This window comes from Phymastichus coffea, unplaced genomic scaffold (assembly GCF_024137745.1).
Source record: "Phymastichus coffea isolate CEN01 unplaced genomic scaffold, Cenicafe_Pcof_1.1 PCOF00020, whole genome shotgun sequence".
Taxonomy (NCBI): Eukaryota; Metazoa; Arthropoda; class Insecta; order Hymenoptera; family Eulophidae; genus Phymastichus; species Phymastichus coffea.
This window is the reverse complement of record NW_026706831.1, coordinates 521,428-542,225: the sequence shown is the minus strand read 5'-3', so window position 1 is coordinate 542,225 and position 20,798 is coordinate 521,428. Positions and strand designations below refer to the sequence as shown.

The 20,798-nt window shown below is 44.3% G+C and overlaps 1 protein-coding gene and 2 non-coding genes across 4 annotated transcripts; all 3 read right to left on the bottom strand.

Moving 5' to 3' along the window:
- Positions 1-643: 643 nt before the first annotated feature.
- Positions 644-18,044, bottom strand: LOC131675406 (solute carrier organic anion transporter family member 5A1). Of its 2 annotated transcripts, XM_058954379.1 has the most exons (16): positions 17,900-18,030; positions 17,467-17,605; positions 8,782-9,028; positions 8,465-8,689; positions 7,791-7,847; positions 6,999-7,104; positions 6,708-6,924; positions 6,487-6,630; positions 6,196-6,411; positions 6,002-6,109; positions 5,700-5,939; positions 5,082-5,624; positions 4,812-5,001; positions 4,543-4,731; positions 4,318-4,469; positions 644-4,231 (listed from the first exon to the last, which is right to left on the bottom strand). In XM_058954379.1, the coding sequence occupies exons 3-16, from the start codon at positions 8,958-8,960 to the stop codon at positions 3,948-3,950; spliced, it is 2,850 nt and encodes a 949-aa protein (XP_058810362.1). In that variant the 5' UTR covers positions 8,961-9,028; positions 17,467-17,605; positions 17,900-18,030; the 3' UTR covers positions 644-3,947. The 2 variants fall into 2 exon arrangements, with proteins under 2 accessions (XP_058810362.1, XP_058810363.1); XM_058954380.1 differs by lacking the exon at positions 17,467-17,605 and having other exon boundaries at positions 17,900-18,044.
- Positions 18,045-19,568: 1,524 nt separating this feature from the next.
- On the bottom strand, positions 19,569-19,640 carry Trnap-ugg (transfer RNA proline (anticodon UGG)). Its single transcript has one exon. It is a non-coding gene; the product is annotated as a tRNA-Pro (tRNA).
- A 596-nt stretch (positions 19,641-20,236) lies between these two features.
- Positions 20,237-20,308, bottom strand: Trnap-ugg (transfer RNA proline (anticodon UGG)). Its single transcript has one exon. It is a non-coding gene; the product is annotated as a tRNA-Pro (tRNA).
- Between the last annotated feature and the right edge of the window lie 490 nt (positions 20,309-20,798).

Here is a 20,798-nt window from a genome sequence, read left to right as displayed (position 1 = left end):
CCAATGCTCGCGCCCTGCCGTCGCTGCTCCTATGCCAATCTTCGCGCGTTGCCGCCAGTTTCGCCCAGCCTGTCCTCGCATCTTTGCTTCGGCCCAGGCCTCCTTTCATCACAAGCCCGTCGCATTTTTCCAAGCTCTTTACGAACGCTCTGCGCTATCGGCATCAACTCGCACCTCGACAGTTAGAAACCTTCCGATCCTACTGCAACCAGCTTGGAATTGTGGAGAACGAGCGCAGCGCCTTTCGGAAACAACCTCCAACAAATAGCAACCTGGTTTAACCGACCAAATTCTTAACTGTTCGTCAAACTCTTTCTTCTGCTCCTCCAGCCTATACGATCAATTTACCTTATTTAGTTGAACGTTGCTTTCGATAATATCGAAATGTTGCTCTTCGCAATACTTTGATATCGCTGAACGAATAATTTTGATTCCTCGCCAATATTATTTACATCCCGATTCCCAACGATATTCTAAGAAGAATACAATCGATTAATATGCTCAATGGTTGATTCATTTAGAAAGAAGATATTGGAAATCACATTTTCATGAATCGCGAATAAACGACAATTAGAAAGCGATTGGATTCGATTATGAATAAAGGCGTAATATGCTTCGATTTTGAATAAGCGTGCATTTTTATTATTGCAATTATCAAATAAATATCGATTTTTCACATTTTTCACGGTAAAATATACAAATAAATTTCTTAGCGTTAGTTATCGTCACTTACCTAAACAACCGGCTGGCTAAGAATAAAAAAACTCAGCGGAAAATAAACGAAAATTCACCTGGAAAAATTATAAAAAAACTGCGCGTGATTGGCAAGGATAGCAAAACTCTTTTACGATTCCGCGCAATTAAGATTTCGTTCATAAAAAAATGCCAAAATTTGGACACTTCCAGATCAATAGAAATAAAATCTACGTCGATTTCATTCGGTTTTTATAGAAATGAATGTGTTGAATTGTCAGCAAAAATCACGCCTCATTTTTCGATCAAATTAAAACATAATTATGACTATTAGTTATAAAATAATAAATATTACTTCTCATTACGGCGATGCAATTTCTCGCGTATTGTCCAACAAAGGTGTAGATCTATGTTACCGACTGATCTGTCACGTGTATGTATTGCTTTGATAAGAAATAATATTTATTCTTTGATGGATGGTTATAATAATATTTCGATTGGATAGAAAAAAATTGCATGTATTTTTTTCTAACGGTTCAACACCATCATTTATATAAAAATCGTATTAAAAGCTACGCAGGTTCAATTCCTACTGATCTGGGAGTGTTGAATTCTCGAAATTTTGTTATTAACAAAAACTAAACTGTGCGAAATTATTCATAGGTTTTGCTATCCTTACCAATTATCTGCACTTTTCTATAATTTTGTCGGGTTGATTTCCTACTGGGCTCCTTTATCCGTCGACTAATGCAGGTCTCGTCACCCACGCACCTGTATGATAGTGTCGTTTCTCATTGTAATTATTTAAAAATAAGATGGGTCCTTGATGCTAAATAATTAATCATTTAAAAGCAAATGATTCGACTACTCATCGATATGGAAATCATGGAAATCTAAATGGTTTCGACATTGAAAAAAAATTCAATTTTCTATTGTCAAACCTTATCTCGATTAAATACTACAAAAAATAAGGAATAACTAAAATTATGTCAAGAATCTGAAAATGTAATAAAGATAGAACACTAATAAATTCTATAATTAATTCATTAAAGGTTTCATTTTTATAAGTTTATACATAACGTTTGTCGTTCAAATCTGATCGCATTATTAAAAGGTGCAACCGAATACGGGGCCAAATAAAGATAACAAAATAGGGCTTACTAAACCAACGAGTATTTAAGTAACATAATCAATACGTTTAAACAAACTACTCGTAAGCCAAGGCTCATATTCTCACTACAAAAGATATAAAATATCTTCAATTGTATCCAACAACCGTATACACACAATACCATAAAAATCGAGAGCGAATCATCGATTTCCAGTAACAATCTCATTTTATATCTTTTTTACAGCGTATAAATTCAGTTTTATACATAACATAGCTATTTATGTACATACGCAGCATATTTCTAAATATTTATGATAGATTCAACTATTATGTGTGTATTGACCATCAACCATCGTTAATAACACCTTTACTACGCCATTCTTCAATTGAACTTGACAAGTCGTCCACTATTTTCATCTATTCACAGCACATTTTTTTATATTTTATTTTTTGCAACATTCAAGTCATTCAAATTCTATTGCTATTTCTTTAATCCGTCTGATATGAATATTATATTAGGATAGTATAGTACTTAAGGAACAAAATATGGTATTTAACAAAAATTTTAAGCATATCAGCACTAATATTATTTTTTACCCAAAATTGTTTGCGTCGAAAACATTTAACAACCTATATCGAAAATTAAAAATTTAGAAAAATTGCAATTGTTAGAGGAATGAATTCAAAGAAGCTCTTATCAACCGCACTATAGTGCCTAAAAAGTTCATGCTTCTAATAACGTTTTCTACCATAGGCTAACGAACATTAACTGACGCATCGCTAGTGAAAAGGCCAAGCGGCTAATTATTTATAATAATAATAATAATAATTACTATTATTTCTTTTTAAGAGAAGACGTTTGTTAATTCTAATGATGCATACTTGGACTGAATCATTAAAGCAACGTACAGGTAAATATTAACTAATAAACTTATTCTTAGTACACTATATTATTATTTAAAATTTCTAACTAAATTGAATTTATTTCTTTCATTTTTAGTCACTGAAAGTATACAACATATCAATAATAATTGTTGAACATGTCCTCTTATTAAAAATCAAATTTAAAAAATATATTTTTCGGTTTAAACATTCAATATTGTTTTGTCATAAATTAAACAATTGAAACATACATATTTTCAATGTCGTATTATCGTGTAATTTTCTATTATCAATACTTTAAAACAGAATCCAGTGATAAAAATAGAGTCAAAGTATTAATAAAGTACAGATGGATTGAATGATTTTAATGTTTGGGTATAATGACATTAGAGCATGACTTGTATTGAGTTTCCGAGTATGCTACCATTGACTGTCAGTTCTTTAAATCATATTTCGTTGCTTGGAAGTACTATTGAAGTACAGACTGAAGACCTTTTTACAAATTCCTCAGGACTTTTTCTCAGCCGTGCTCAGAAGCTCAAAAATTATCTACTTACATCTAAATAAAAAAGGTATAGATATCGTATAATAGCTTAAAATCTTCGGCGATTTTTACTTACGAGATTATATTTCAAAAAAGTAAGTAAAAATTTCTTTTAATAATCCTGATCTTACAAGTTTTCAAAATCTCCGTTAATTGCACTATTCTGTATTGACTAAGTTACGTAATTGTATGTTTTATAATTAAGAAAAAAGAAACCTTAAATTCAAAGAAGTTATGCCTGATTAGATCATTAGCTCTGTTGACTTATTTTATAAAACTTCACTTCGTAAATTTAGCTATAGTCTTACAACTTTGTTTTAAGGCAGGAGTTTTCTTATTTACATCTGAATAATATTTCATTTCGTTCGCACAAGGCTTTGACTCCGCGGAGTCACGAGTCGGGCGAATCGAAACAACATGTATTCCCCGCTAGTATTCTACCACGAACTTTAGACAACTTGATTCTGTTTTTATTCAACTTATTTCAAAAAGAGCAAATGACATTGCCTAATATCAAATATCTTTTATCGTATCTTTTTGTAGATTTATAATTGCACATGGCCAATAAATTCTTCGGCGTAAATAGACGATATGTACATTTTGTGTTTGCTCTGGTTAAGAAATGCGTTGATACGAGCGGACGAATATTACAATAAAACTAAAGGTGCACCGACACACCTTACATTTTGCGATTACTAATTTCAGAGGACGCTATCGTTAAACCTTGCAATTGAGACTTTCGGTTGCTATTGAAGGTGGTTTGGTAATTACATCAGGTTCGGGTTCCGATAGAAGAGCTCGCCGCGTGTCCGAAACATCTGGAATGCTTTTGGAATCTTGGGAAGCATGCGTCGTCGTCAACGATCTTGTTTCTTCTGGCCGCGTCGACTTTGTCACTTCTGTTGGCGATGAAATCATCAACGAAGATGTAGGAACTTCGGAGTTTGGCAGGTGCGTATGTTCTTGCTCGTTCGCGTGCACGTGAGGCTTTTCCTCGAACACTGTAATTAGTTATATTATATATGAATCTTACGAAGCTTTAAACAACATAACTTAAGAAGCATAGAAAGAAAAGTGAGCGGTTTACGTTGATCAAGGCTGATTATTGAACCCACGAGTTCATTCACTGTCATAGTAGGTACTTGTTCATCTAGCTGTTTTCTTCTTCTTACTAGCCACCAATCGACGAGGAATAGCGCCAGAGCCAGTATCTTAATTCCACAACATAGACCAACATACCTGATAGGATGCAAAATAAAAGTAATTATTAATGTTGCTTTTTTTATCTTCTGACTGAGGTGTTTTGACATACCTATATCGAAATTGTTCTATGTCGTATAGCAGACAACGACCTCCCTTCTCACCGCACGTGCTTTTCCACAGTAAACAAGTGGAGTCAATAAGATTTCCAAACAGTATTGGTGCGGGTATATAGCCAAATAATCTAAATATTACAAATTGCATCCCCAAAGCAAAAGATCTTTCCTCTTCCGACACAGACCTGCATGATAAGTAATTGATTAATATCGGTGACGGAATAGAATGTGAAGTTAAAAATCAACACTTAAAATTGCTGCGTACCTTAAAACTATCATAAGAAGTGGCATCTGCGTTATTGCCACAATAAAAGTCATGAAAAATAGTAATATAAGAAAAGGAAAGATGGTTTTGCATGGAGAAGTGCAGGGGCCAGCTGTAGCTACGGGTACCACCGTTACTTCAGCAAATTCTGGAGCTGCCGGTGGGATCACGGTCAAATTTCCGTGTATACCTGCGAAAGATAAAGAGATAGATTAGCGTTGGTTGTTCACAACGTGTATAGTAGATTTAAGTTTCGTAAGACAGACTCACAAGCACAATTGGTAAAGTTGGATTTGGAGCTGAAGGCAGTGCAGCCAGCGTGACAAGGGCTAAAGTAGGTGAGGCCATTGTTACCGCAAACGGGCTCGACGTCATTCATACGGCACTCGCAACCGAAGTTGCAAGCGGCAGTGAGATTAACCTGAAAAGGTTCGGGGCCTTTGACGCTGCTATTGAAGTATGGGATGGTGGTCCCAGCCATTTTGACGTTATCGCAGCCGAGAAAGAAGAGTAGGCCGTAGCACGTAAGGCATATCACGTTGGAGACGAGGACGAACTGAACTGCGCCTTTGGGCTTCAGCTCGAGGCGCTTGAGCAGACAGCCGCCGAAGAAAATGCCTATGCATGCACCGGGAATGGCTATGGATCCAGTGAAAATTGAGGCCTGACTTTTGCCTAAGCTGAATTGAGTCTCCAAGTATTTGGGTAGGAATACCACGAAACCCGACACAATGACGAGTTCCATGCAGGCACCGAGGCAGGTGATCACGTATACCGGGTTGCACACCAGTCGCCACATGCTTCGAGGAATGTCTGGAAACAATCGACCAAGTTGACGGATCGATGCCCACAAAGATTATTCAAGCTGATGTATTAATCTCATTGTACCTTTGACATCCTTCCCGTAAGAAGCCGAATCATCGGATGTTTGGCTCTTTTTCGAGTCTTTGCTCTGCTCTTTTTCCTTGGTCGGCGGGAGCTTGTTTTTTTCGATGATTCTTATCTTTTCTTTCTCTCTATGCAGAGTTTTAGGAAAGCTGAAGAACGGGATCGCTACCAGAATGAGAAGTAGACCGCACAGTAAAAAGCCACCCCACCACATCCCTACCCATCGGTGATCACCGGGATCTGAAATAATATTTAGCTAGAACGGGATTCGATCGACAGTGAGTCGTTGTTGAGGTTCTTACCTATGCTGATTATCGTCGAAGATAGCGAGTCCATGTGAAACGACAAAAGATATGCTCCAAGAAGAAAGCCCAAGACTGGTCCAAAGGCTGCCATGCTGTACATGCACCCTGAAAATACAAAAGCAAAGATTGAGCTTCGTTCGAAAGCAAGGGTAGAGAATTGGATCGGAGAAAATGTGGAAAAGCTTGCTGACCAATATACAGCGAGGCGCTCTCTGGCCTCACGTGATCGTCGATGTAGGTGGTACCGAGAGTAAACAAAGGGGAGCCACCGCAGCCAAGCAACAGTTGGGCCACGACAAAAAGCATTACCGGGCCCGCGGTCGAGGGTGATCCAGTGATACAATTGTCGCCTCGCAAATTGTTGTGCGGAGACAGAGGAGGCGACGACAAGCCCGACGACAATCGACCTGTGAATCGTTCGCTCGTTATCGTCGCTCGCATCGTTGCACAACTGGTTTGGAATAATGTCGGAGCATGCCTACCTAAACCCATGTCTTGTTCTCTCAAGGATATTCCACGACAAATGTTATCGGAGTTGGACTGATTGGTATTTGTCGTGAGATTCGGTTCGGCCGTGAAATGCGGCACCATGAATATCATGGAGCCAAGGCCCATAATGACGGCTCCTAACGATAAGGCACGACGATGACAGTCAGTCGAGTGAATTGACGCGCGAGAAAAAAACTGAGTGGACGATGCTCACCGATAGCAATCCATACGGGAATGTGCCTGCGACTACCGAGATAGCTGACGAAGATGACCGTGATGACATTTCCTATTTCATACGAGCTGGCAATGAGGCCGGAGAGGCTCGATGGGATTTCGAACCTTTTCTCGATGGTGGTGATCACCGAGTTGATGTAGCCAGAGCTGAGAGCTTGCTGCAGCGTGACGAGGAACGATAGCAGGAACACAAATACCTGAAATAAATTTTTGAGCTTGGATGAGATGTCGGGCGAGCACACGAGCGCAGTCGGGGCGACGACGAGCTCACCTTTATACCGGCGAATCTTTGAATAAATGCCGGTCTGCAGCTCAGGATGCCGCAGTCCTTGGAGTCTGGATTGATCGGTGGCGTTTGAGCTCGTTCTTTTTCCGGCCTGCAACGCAATATCTCGAGGTCAGCTGTCTGCGAACGGGCGTTGCCCGTCGAGTCGACGAGCGGAGGCGTCGCGAGATGTCATTCTCTTTGCGCAGGCTGCCGATCAAGTTCAGCTTGACGCTGAGCGACGCGTCGCGCGCAGCCGAGTGCCGTTCGCGGAAAGGAAACAAGTCCGAGTAAAACAGTTGTCAGCGAGGTCGCGCCGATGCGAGCGATCAAGCCAACGATCTCGAGGCTGCATTGACACGACCGTTGCTGGGGGGGGGGGGGGGGGCGCAGAGGACCGATCTACCGTCGGTCGGCGATGAGCGATGGCCGAGCGCGAAAGCGAGCCGTGCACGCGCTCGACACGAGCGTCGGTGCTACTTCCAGAGAGCAAGCTCGCCCCGCGCACTTTCCAATCGGCGAACACGCAAGGCGCTCGTGGAATTCTCTCTCACGAATTCGCCGTCCTTTGTCAGTTTGCTTTGCTCCACGCTCGTCCGCTACCTGGCCGGCATAGCTGCTCTCTCTCTTAACCAGATTAGCGCGCCGGTAGCTGTGCGATCAGACCGCGCTTCGTCGTCGTATTCGACGACGCCGGTGAGCATCGCGTCTGGCGTGCCGTTCTGCCGCGCGCGTTCGACATGACGCGAAACGACGCAACGACTCTGCGCTACAGACGTAAGTTTGCATTTGCTTTACCTGTCTACGACCATGGAGGCACTTGGATTTCTGCTGTGACACTTGATGATGAAATCTCTGAAAACACAAGAAAGACATGAAAAGACGATGACTTGATCCGAACGCGAGCGTATCGCACGTGCGCGACGACACGAATCGCTGGACGCCTCCTGTAGCCTCGGGTACGCGCGTGTGTGCGAGGCTGATGTAACGAACTTTCACATGGCAGTCCTGGCGGTTTTCGTTTAGAAACGCTTCGTTACAACTTCGACCAAACTGAGCGCGAGGCATTAGCGAAAGTGTTGGAATCACGGAATCACGGAATCACGACGACTGACGACCGAACACGGTCGCCGAAGCGTTACTCACCGTTTGCCGCTGCGACCTCGTCGTTCGTCCACGTTTTCCTCGGCGACCGGAAATTTCGGCGAGCACAATAACGCTCAGCACCCGTCGCTGCCGAAAGAAACCGACGCGAAGGCGGCTGCGAGGTCTCTGCGAGAAACGTGTTCTCCATTATCAAGCCAATCACCGAGCCGTGGAAAAGCACATAAGAGGCAGTTGCGCGAGTCGCGAGCGGCAACGCACGGCCGACAAGACGGCTAGGCAACGAAATACAAACGAGACGCGGGAGAGCGCTCCAAGTGGTCCCGAGGAGCCGACGGAACGCGCCCAAGTTGATCGCGGGCGCTCACCTGTGGTCCACGAGGCTGGCGCTGGGGTTCCTGCTGTGGCAGCGCACCACGCCCTCGTGGGTGAGCCTGGTGCTGCTGGTGGGCGGTTGCTGCTCGCCGCCGGACTCGTGGCCCTCGACGCCCGTGTCCAGGCCGCTGTCCGCGTACAGGCCCGTCATCGCGTACATGCTCTCGTTCCGCCGGTGGCCCGCTGGCTGGTAGCTGCTGCTGCTGCCCGACTGCGACCTGGCAGGCAAACAGTGAACCCGGCGGCATTGCGACGCACTGTGCCGGTACCGCTGGCGCCGTGCACAGGGGACGACCAAGCGCCAACTGACCTTTTGTGCGCGAAGATGCCGTCGACGCTGGGCTTGTAGTGCTGACTCTCGGAGCGCCTGTGGCCGAAGGCGCCGGACAGGCTGTCGGCGCGGCGCTGGCCGCCCGACGACTCGCTGCGCCGGTGGCCCAGGGCCTGCTGCTGGGCCGGCGCGGGCTGCTGCGCGCCCGCCGACGTCATCTCTGCGGGCAGCACCTGGCGCCTGCCGCTGCACTACCGCCGCTCGGCCGCGTCCGCCCTCATACCACCTGCGGGCCGCGAGTCACAGCGATCAGTTGGCGGCGGTCGGAGCTCTCGAACCGCGCCACCCCCTCGCACTCCCGTGTGGCCCGACTCGGCCTATCGATCGCGCGCGAGACCTTGACTCGTGACAGCCGAATGAAAAATGCAGGGTGGAAAATCGATGCCGGCACAGCTGTGCAGCGGCGCACAGAACGCAGCGACGACGCTACAGGCTGCTCGACCGCGTTGCGGTGGATCCGCGGCTGGTCCCGATCGCGCTGTGCCGGCCTACGGCTTTTCGGCTGGCTGCTCGGGCTGCGGTCTTAACCACTAAATCCGCATAGCACGATCGAAAACAACGCCTTATCTCGATGTAGGTTTAACTGGAAATGTCGGCAAGCCAATTGAGACGCTTGACGCGGCTTGAAAGGGTGCGCAAGAGAAACGAGCAGACAACGACCGATCTATCGGGACCGAGCTGAGGAACTAAAACGTCCAAGTTATCCGTACGTCTGGATCAAGCGAACGCGAGCACGTAACGATCCTACGCGAGTTAGGCTATCCATAAACAGCGCAGTCTGTAGATGGCAGTGAGCGCGATAGGGAGAGGAAAATAAAAAGCGGTAAACACGAGCGAGCGATAAGCGCCATTGGCATAGTTTCGAGCCAGAGCTAATCGGGCTATTCTCAAAACATAGCGCGCGTCGGCTCTTGGACGGCGCTGCGGGCATGCGAGCCCTGCGAGCGGGAACTGCACCGAGTCTATACGGTGTCGTCGACGAAATCGGTCGAAATCGGTCGAAATCGGTCGTGCGCCGACGTCATTCCGGCTGCTCTGGCTCTATCGTCCCGATCTTACTCTAGTGAAATTGCGAACCGTCGCGGAGCGGCGACACCCCCGAAAACATTTTCCGACTTATCCCAAGGCGCGAGCCGGGCTCGCTATTGACAAGAGCGATTACGAAGCAAACGACGAGCCGGGATCGCGTCAGCCTGGCATCTTTCCATTGCCGCATCGGCGGTTCAATAGACCCTGGCGGATTTATCAGCGCGCTCACAACGAAACGCACGTCCGATCGGTCCAGACAGATAAGCCTATCAACAAACTAAATAAACAGACCGTCGCGCGGTCCGCAGCAGCGTTATCACCACAATAACGACACTCCGTGCATCCACGGCCCATTATGCAATGCGCAACTCCGACGAGCAATGCTCCCTGCGCCCTTTACTCCACACAAGTCTGTCTTTTTACAATTTTCCCACTGCAAACGACCGACTGATCGCGCAAACAAAGCCGCTTGCATTTTGAAAGTTGGTCGACCTTCGAAAGCCATGAAAAGCACGCGTGCGTTTTTGAGATGACAATAGCCGGCTGATAAATAGCGAGCCTTGACTGATTCACGCTCGAATGGACCTTCACCGACGTCTTTCCTGACTTAAGGTGCATCGAAACGCAAGGACGAGTCGGTAATCTTTTGATTGAATGCTGCGTCGAGAGCCGTGAAAATCTATCGTCGCAACAAACACGCGGATTGCGTTCACAAGGACCTGTCTGGACAGACAGTGATCCGTAACAAAGTGAACGGATATGCGCGGGCGACTGGAAAACGGAATGAGAGATGAGAAAAGAAATTGAGTGGAATGGACGGCGAGTGTGCAGTGGAAGGTAGATAGGCCAAGAAGGAATGACGCAAAATGCTTGGACGAGGTCCAGCGAGTGTGGCATTGAAGACACGCCGCGAACCGAGCAAAGCAGCGCTGGGCAGAGGTCGGCGGGCATCCGCATCGCCGATATAGTCGCGCGAGCTAATTGCCCGAGCAAGCGATCTCCGCGTCGAAAGTCTGGACGATCGCGGACGGACAACCGAGGCTCGGCCCGTTCGAGGCGCGCGAGCTCGCACGTTCGGTCGGTGCGCAAGAGAGAAGACGATGCGCGTCGCGTTCTTCCGCGTGAACGAACGCGATACGCGCACTGGCGCTGGCAGCTGATCGATCGACGCCACGACGCGGCCTTAACCCATTTTCGCGCTCGCGTTCGTCAGCAGGCGATGCACGCGCTGACTTTTACTGCCGGCAGCGCGCCTCGCAACGAGCGCAAGTAGAAAGGCGTCGCGATCGGCAGCCAGCGCCCGCGTCGGCGCGAGCCTCCGGCAACGCCGGTACGTAGCCGAACAGAAGAACGACCGCGCGGGCCGTTCCCGACGGCGTCTCCGCTTTCTCCGCGCTGCTGCTGCTGCTGCTGCTGCTGCTGCTTCGTTAGCCCGAGGCGACATCGCGTTCAATTCGCGCGATCTTCTCAAGCTGCGGCATCCGATCCATTGGGAAACGACTCTCATCGATTTTTCTCGCTGCCTCGCCATCGCTCCGTCCTAATTAAGCTCGCTTCTCCGACACATTGCGTAACTGCTGCTCCTCGCTTTCCCCTTTGGTCTTTTCTCGGCTCATTACGTCGCCGGATTGTCGCGCATCCTTTCCAGCGACCATTCGAAGATTCAACTCGAGAAGCCCGTTGTCGCTCTTTCCAACGAGCAATCGAAACCAACTTACTGAACTTTTCAATAAGTACGTATACCAACCCCCGAATGCTCAGACCGAACGAAACGCTGGCGCTCAGACTATCAAGCCCGTTCCCACTTGCCACCTGATAATCAATAGATATCGTGCTAATATCAGTATCGCGTCAACAGATTGACGTTACATTATACGTCAATGAACTGATTATTATTCGACTCCTCGAGACAGACTTTTTTCTCTACCGACGTCGGTTCATTTTGTTAAGACTATATCAGCATGATGACTGTCTGCATTCAATTTTATCATTCGTAAATTAATGTAAGCAATCCTTAGCGATGAATAAAACGAGAATTTAGTTTCACTTTTTCGATCCTTCCGTCTCCTTCCGTTTATTGAACTCTGAGTATTTGAGAAAAGGATTTTTTTGTAAGCGATTATTTCTTTTATAAAATACCGGTAACATCTCTAAATCAACCTTAAACCTATATTAACCAACCATTCGACTCGACCATCAATTGGTTAGAATCTTTCTCACAGACTTTGCCAAAATTCGATTTGCATCATTATTTATCCAGAAAGAATTATAACCTCGAAAATTATGAGATACGCAATTTTAGTTGAAAAAGCTGTTATCAATGTTCAAAAATTTAAACGCTTTTGACACTAAAAGAAATATTATAGAAACGATTTGGTGAAACGGTGAGAGTACCGATAAACGATGAATAGTTGTAAAATTCAAGCAAATAAATACACTACTCTAGAAATTAAAGCGTACTGGTATAGAAATACGCTTAAAATTTCAAAAGATCCAGTCAAGTTCAAGGGCGCTGTCAGCAGTTGAAATATACACTAAGGTGATAATAATATATGCTTGATAACAAACAATCGCTTGAGAAAAAAATCCCTTTACTAAAATACTTAGAGTTAAAAAAGAAAGAATCATTAAAAACATCAGGTCGAGTTCTCGTTTTATTTATCGCTAAGATTGCTTACATTAAGATGGGAATAATAAAATAAAATAAAATCAGTCGTGACGATTGTAGCCTTCACAATAAACAGGATTTGACAGAAGAAAAATCCGGACTCGAGAATTCAGGCTCGAATAATATATCATATCAATAATGCATATAATTCTCAATGGATCTTTAAAGGTGTTGAGCGCACTTTCGCACGGTTACAACCGTTCAAACGGTGAGGTTATTCAATCAATCTCTTATACACAATACACTGATATTACTAATATTACCACGATATCCATCGACTAGTAGATAAGAAGTAAAGACGCCAGCATTTCGCTCATCCTGAAGCTCGGCAATAGAACCAAATCGTGCGTAGGTGACAAAACAATGGTTACTCGGGAGCTACACGGGCAAAAGACTACATGGGTACCGAACTTGGTGACTTGTCAACAGCTTCGAGAAACAGGCTCGCGAATTGCGGAGAGTGTTGGATTTAAATGATGTTAACGAGCTTGTATAACAGATAGCGCGCCCATGGGCACATCGACGAAAGCAGGAGAGATCAGTAACTGCACGTGGTCGATGTTATCCTGATCGAGCGTCGCATCAATCGAAAAAGATAGCTGTGGAAACATCGCAAAAGAAATGAGAGACACCTTTCACTGTTTGACGCGTCAGATAAGAAAGTGGCGATCGATGAATCAGCTGAATTGGATTGTAGTTGGTTGTTCGCTCGGGCGCTCGATGAGTCGTGTTCTGCAGGACGCGCGACGCGCCCAACAGTACGCGCATCGAAAGTGTGGCCTCGGTTGTGCCCAGCCACGTTTTCCCAATGAAAGCTGTGTGCGGCAATAACAAGTTGCTAATGAAGCAAACCGAGATTATTTCGAAATGACGCTGTTACGCTGATACGTTTACGTAAGCCGCGGCGCGAGTAGAGCAAAGCAGTTGACTGGATGGACAAACGTCGAGCGCGCGTCGGAAGAACGGTCAGCCTGGGAAAAATCAGTGGCCATTGGCCGGGGCCGTTACGAATTGCAGACACGCAATCATCAGAACCGCTCTGCTTGCATGGAAGCGCGGGCCGATTACGTGTTCGTCTCCCCCCCCCCCCCCCCGCCCCATTCAACAAGAGCTTTATCGCAAGCTCAACGCCACGCACGTTACTGCGCCAAAGTTGTCAGCTACAGAAGCATACAGGACAGACATTAGGCTCAATAGCGGGAGATTAATTCGCCAAGTGTCAAGTAAAACTGTCGTGAGGGAAGAAACCTCACTGGCTTTCAATACACGGCCGATTCCACTGCAAATATGCTCGCTCTTCGTCGCTCCAAAGCCTCATTCCTCATTTTTAATAAATCGATTTCCTAAAGTCATTTCTTGCTCAAAAGTATAATCGCGCAGATTTAATCGCTTAAAACGAATGTTCATGTACGTATCATGCCTTACACACATTAAAATTCTTTATTTTTAGCTTATCTTCAGGCAACAATTATTTACTGAGAGGTATTTCTTTGATGGAAGATATTGTCGTTCACTGTAAAAGACACGTGAAAAATGTTTCGCTGATCGCGTCCCCTATGAAACAGCCTAATCCCTATCAACGTTCAAACGAGCTGCTCTCGTCAACTTTGTACGCTTTCCGTTGGCGATCGGAAATTTCCAAAGACCTCTCGTTCTAGTGGTGATTTTATTGATATTTTCGTTGCTTGTCAGCGTAGCGAACTTGGAATTTACCATTTTTATGAGACTGTCAGAGTGTGAGTAATGAAAGATCGTAGTGTACATATGAATTGAAATTGGAATTCCAGCTCTGAAATACGTCGAAAATGTTATCTTGGTGTAATTTTTGCAGAGTTTTACAAACACGTAAACGCACGTCTCGTAAACGTATCAGGGTCGCAGTTTTATTAGAACAATCAATTTTAAGGCAGTACTGCGATTTGCAAAGCGAGATTGCATTTTCGAGACTCGACATTTAAAAAAAGTAGAAAAAACCGCGTAAAAATAGACGTAGGTTTTGCCGGACGACTGTCAGAGTTGTAAGGGCAAGACAAGAGCATCTAGAGTATCCATGAACGCCATAGATCGATCGACTCGGAAAAGGAAGAGCTTGAAAGTTTGCCGAACGAACGAATGCGTTCCAACGTTGCTGAGATATCCTCGCGCAAAAGTATTTGGCTGGTGCACGCATGCCGCGAGGCTTGCTCTAACGTGCACTACGTCCGCCCTGGCGGGCTCGTATATTATGCATAGGCGTGCACTTGTATGGATCGAAGTTGTCGAGGCCGCCGCGGTAGGTGCGCATCGCCACAGCCGGCACGCGCGAAACGGACGAGCAGAGCCTCGAGCGCAATGCCAAGCTCAAGGTGTCGCCGAGAGGAGGAGAGCGACGCGAGAGCGGGCCGAACCGGTGGAACGCTGCTGCACTGGCGACAACGAACGCCTGCAAATAGCGCGACCACTTTGGCCGGTTGGCAAGCCGCGGGCCTCCGCGCGGGCAGCTGCAACGCGAACTCGCTACACCGGCGCCGAGCGATAGGCCGCGCGCTTTATCGCTCGGCGCAACGCGCAAACACCAGTGCACGCGGCAATCGGTCCTTCACCTGCAGAGCCTACGGCCCCCCAAGGGCCCGCGCGCCACGCCCGTGTGCGTCGACGGCGCCATTCAGGCTGCATTCGCAACGCACCACCGACGCTTTGGCTTGGCGACCTCTGTCCATCGACTTTCTTCGCGAGTACGTCCGCACCGAGAAGCGCAGAGCCAGCGATCGATCAGCGGTCTATGCACACATGCAGGCCTATAAGCACGCTTGCTGCCGCACAGTCGTCGCCCACCTCCGTAGAGCGAGCATCCGCCGGACAATACGTCCATCTGCCAGAGCGAATCCCCTTGACGATGAGCTGGACCCAGAGAGCGGAGCAGGTCTTGTCGTGGGTTGATGCGCGCGACGTCAACGGTACGTCGGGATGACGGTTCGAAGGGAGATAGTTGGAGCGCGCACGTGGCTGGCAGCGGAAAAGCACGTTCTCCAAGAGTGTCCGAGAAAACCGAAACATGAGCGACGCAGAGTCGCGCTCGGCGCTGGTCCGCTTGCCGAGGAAGTAGAGACGTGGCGCGCGTCGCTCGGCGAACACCTGCCAGCCGCTCGCCATGTCGCCGAATGCTCGCTCGTGCCTGCGTCATCTATCGCGGATAGCTGCGACGCACGGCTCAATGAGTGCGCCAGTCGACACTACTGAATGACCGGTCCGCATTTTCATCAACGTCCCTCACTCTCACTCTCTCTCTCTCTTTCTCTGTCCGCACGCTCCACCACGTGTTCACGCGACTATCTCAAAAAGCAATCGTAAGCTTGCCTATCTGTGCTGTCAATTTTCGTGATGCGTGATCTCCACATGTGGAGTGCACGCGTGAAGACGACGCACGCTGCACCGATACGAGCACAGCAGCCATCAAAATTATTTGCACGTAACACGCGCATTCTAGCACAGACACGTTTAATGTTGCGACGACTCGTGATAGGAGCATTGCAGCTAACTGAATCAACAAAACATCCTCTCTGCCTCCAATTCAATGAGCGCGATGTCTGTTCTATTAGGCTAGAGTGCCACGTTGGTTAATCTTTGCTCTCATTCGCCGTCGACCTTTACAGTCGACTAGAAACACACGAAGAAACGCGGGAAAGGTAAGGTCTACAAACAAAGACGTGTTCTCGCAATAGTGGACGAACAGAGAATAAGAGGAAAAGCACCGTTCATTCTTTCAGTATAACTGGCAACAAGTTTACCAATCGCAAAACGAACGGGCGCAGAAGTAAAACAACAAAGCGAATATCGACTCGAGATGATAGAACGAACGACAAAATGGTGTGGCTAAAAAACGACGAATGGTCATTTTACCGAACTATAATTAAGCACGTACAGATTAACGCACGCAGCACTGTGCATGCCGTGCACAGAGGCTAATGAACCGCGAGGAAGCTTAGCGGCTCTGATCTGTACACTGCACACACACGATTCCGAGGCAAAGTGGATAAGTCGTTAGCGCCGGTGCAACCGAGTGATTCACAAGAGAGAGGGAGGAAGAGAGAGAGAGAGAGAGAGAGAGAGAGAGAGAGAGAGAGAGAGAGAGAGAGAGAGAGAGAGAGAGAGAGAGAGAGAGAGAGAGAGAGAGAGAGAGAGAGAGAGAGAGAGAGAGAGAGAGAAGGAAAGAGAGAGAAATCGTCGAGAAGCGAACAAAGACCTAGCGAGTGGGACAGAGAAAGAGAGACTGGCAATCGTTCACAAAAAGAGAAGAGAAAAACGCGGGTGCTCTTGCTGCGCTTGCACGCCTCTTTGTTCCATCCGTTCTCAGCGAATCTTAGCCCACAATGCAAACTACAAGCACACGCGCGTTAAGGACCTCGCAACCTGTTGGTGATTTCCATATTTTCCACTCTCTATGCCGGCCTCCATCTCTCTTTGCTCTACTCGAGCCAACGCGCAAGTACAAACACTGACCAATAGTTCGAGCCTTCAAAATCAGGTTTTTCTTTGTCGCTCGACGGGCTTCCTGCTGGTCGCTAGGCTAGCAGAGCTCCCTGTAGCACATACCTTAATACATTCACCTCTACGATTCCATTGAAAAATTCTATCGGGCCCAATGATTAGTTGTATCTGCTAATAATTCTCGACAAAGCCGTCAGCGAATTTCGTATAAGCAGCCTCGACCATCGCTTGACTTAGCTTACACTGCCAAAATGGTTCAGCTGAATCTCTCGATAGTATAGTGCTCACCAGACTTGCTTTCGATGTTTACGAACATTATTAAGAACAGCTCCGACACTGACAAGTACCAGACTACCTATACTCTCGAAAAAGCATTTTACAACTAGGATACATTTTGAAACAGGGAAAGGAAGAGCGAGTCGAGCCAACGTAAGCACGAGTTCGACGGTAATATCCACATCGAGGTTATAAGCTAAGAGAAACTCCAATACGCTACTCACCCACGCAGCTTTCCTCGTAAAAGTTCTCGACCCCAAACAAAGCACTGCTGGGACTATTCACAGTTGCCTCAGGTTGAGACAATCTCGTCCAGGCGTGCAATCCGGTTACCGCGAGCACTAACTGACAAGCTGTGGTCAGCTAGAGCAGTTAAAATACTGAATAATATCAGCCTTCAACGAGATATATACACTCGCGTTACTGCGGCTAGAGACTCGTGTGAGGCCACAGCCAAAAAATACAGAAATATGGAAAAACGAAAAGATGTAGAGCAGGCACACAGAGCACTAACACAATCGCTACTGCTCGTGGGACACGGAGGTAATAGACCGAGTAGGCACACTTGCGAAACAACTCTCTTCGGTTATTCAGTGTAGCAGTGCACCGCACCGCCTCACGAAACACGCAAAATCACATGGGCTCTCGACTACTTACTCGCTTGCTTGTTGCCAATTCACGACTGCTTTTCGTTTCTCTTGCTCTTCCCTTCGCTCTTTCCTAGCCCCTCACTCTCCCTCCCACCAACGTGCCTTTCCGCACAGCTGTCTTTCCAACCAACGCACGGATGCACTCACACGACACACGCTTGACTAGCACGGGTCGGGTATGCAAGTGTAACCGTGATAGACGATATCCGAGAGGCAGAGAACAGAGCGGAGAAATTCAACACCCGACGTGTTCGATGACCGTCACTTATTTGTTTTCATTTGATATTTTAACCTTTAATAAACATTATTCTAGATAAATAATCTTGATTGTCAATAAATTTTACAAACGAAATCGTAGGCTTACATGACTTTAACTCAAACGGCTTGAATATGTTCAACTTTAATATTCAAACTTTTAAAATGGCAGTCGCAAACTTATACATCATTGTCATCTCTGACATGCATATAATATATACCTGACCTATACGGTACTGCCTAATGCCTATACGCCACGGAGTCGGAGTATAAAAAAGAACAACATAGAGGGAGCCAATATCGTGGAATCGTGCAAGATCGAAAAACACATCTGACATTGACACACACCATACTACAGCCCATCAGACGATGGACGTCATGCAAATTGCGATTGTTGAGATGTGAGTAGACGTGTGTCGTTTCAACCCGCATCATCCTCATCTTATAGCCTCGTACCCGTGCTTTGCTGCATGTATACACACAAGATAATTCTGAAGCAATTGTTATATTTAAATTTGGAAATTTAACAAAGAATTCAAAATATATAGAAATACATTATGACTTTGTAAACTAATGTTATTAGCAAGAGTTATTAACATTGTAGAAGTTGATTTAGAAAATAATACTGTCAAGAGTTTAACAAGAAATTTGTGAGTGTATTGATTGACCGTACAGCTGTTTGAGTGTTTACATTGGTATTGAGTATTGAAGAAAGACTGCACAGCAGCGTAGTTGCCGCATCTACATGTTTATATTTTTTCTTCAGAATTATATGTCTAACGTTTTTAACTGCTTTAATTAATAATTTGATGCACACACTCATGTGTGCATGTGCGTGTGTGTGTGTGTATACAAAACATCATTTATATAATAATCTGTCATCTTTCCAATTTGACTATAAATCTAATATAAAATCAATTTGCTCAATCTGAAAAGTAGTAAAAGAATTATCTGAACTAAATGTCTCCGCATTTTTTTTTCGTGTACCAATATTCGACAAATACAAGAGCAAAATTACGTATCTATAACCCACATAACATTAGTGTAATGCATACAAATATCCGTAGTTCGTCGTTATCTTATATTAATATTAGTATTTTATATCCATAAAATACATAAATGTACGTAGTATATTATTTCCAAAAAAGCTTAGTTTTGCGTAGAAAATACTATAATTATTCTTTATATTGTAAGGTTTGAATAATATAAATGTATAGAATTATATATAACAACGCGACTTCATTTTATTTAAAAATTAAAGTAAAATTTTTAATTTTTCATAACTCTGATATCAGTTCATAAGCTTAATAATATAAAAATATTATTAAGTTTATCTTCGGTTACTTTTGTTATAAAAGATTTTTAAGTAATATTTTTAAATAATAATAAAAAATCAGTGTATCAATTTTTGTCCAAAAATAGGGCCCCTCCGGGATTTGAACCCGGGACCTCCTGCACCCAAAGCAGGAATCATACCCCTAGACCAAGAGGCCACGTCAAGTTACGATTGCCTAATACTATATTTTATTTTTGTGCCTCTATTTTCTGTGTATAAAAACATTTTATCTGTGAATCAATATTTACAATATATTTATTTGAGAGGATTAACTTTTATATAAACTTAACATTTTTTTAAATTATTAAAATTTAAGATAAAAAATACATTTGTTTTAATTATATATTAACATAATAAAATTTATTAAACACAAAATCATTTATAAAAAAATTTATTTGTATCTCGTTTAATTTACTTTCTCTTTTCAAAATAAATAATACGTAATGTTATCAAATTTCACATTATTATTTGTAACTATAACTAATAATTCTATTGTGCTTATTAAAATTAAAAATACCATTGTCGCTTACTATGTGTAGGGAATTATATATATATTGATAACAATATTTCTTATACTACACCATTCAAACGCATTATAAGATGAAGTATTTAATACAATAAATAGATATTTTAATGATGTTGTTCTGAGATCGTATTCCAATGATTAAAGGATATTATCTAAAGAATACTTATTACATTTCAGTTCAATAAATATGTTTGCTTTTAGTATTTCATTTCAATGAAAAAAAAATAGGGCCCCTCCGGGATTTGAACCCGGGACCTCCTGCACCCAAAGCAGGAATCATACCCCTAGACCAAGAGGCCATCTGATGATGTTGTTATTATATAGGTATCTGAGTTTGAGGTTAATATAGCAGATATTTTTATACGCTATATACTTAATAATTATGATCTTTGGTAAAAATTTAAAAAGAAAAATTCTAAAAAAATTAATAATTTAGCTTTCATTTGACATGATCAAACAAAACAAATATACACGATACGCATTAAAAATTATTAATGCTTAAAAACTTTAATATTCATTTTTCGTTCAATTATAGAATAAATACTAACTTACTACATATACCTAAAATTTGATTATAAATTTATAAATATACAGAAAAAAACATACTTTCACTTTATTGATTACTGATAATGGCAGAAATCTACAACTACACATCGATAAAGTAGATATTATTGGTTTATAAATTTTTTAAATTACTGTTAATATTATGGTTGTAAAAGGTTTCTTAAAGAAGCTGATTTATCTAATTAGTATTTTTATGAAAATAGATATATAAGAAAACAATAAACT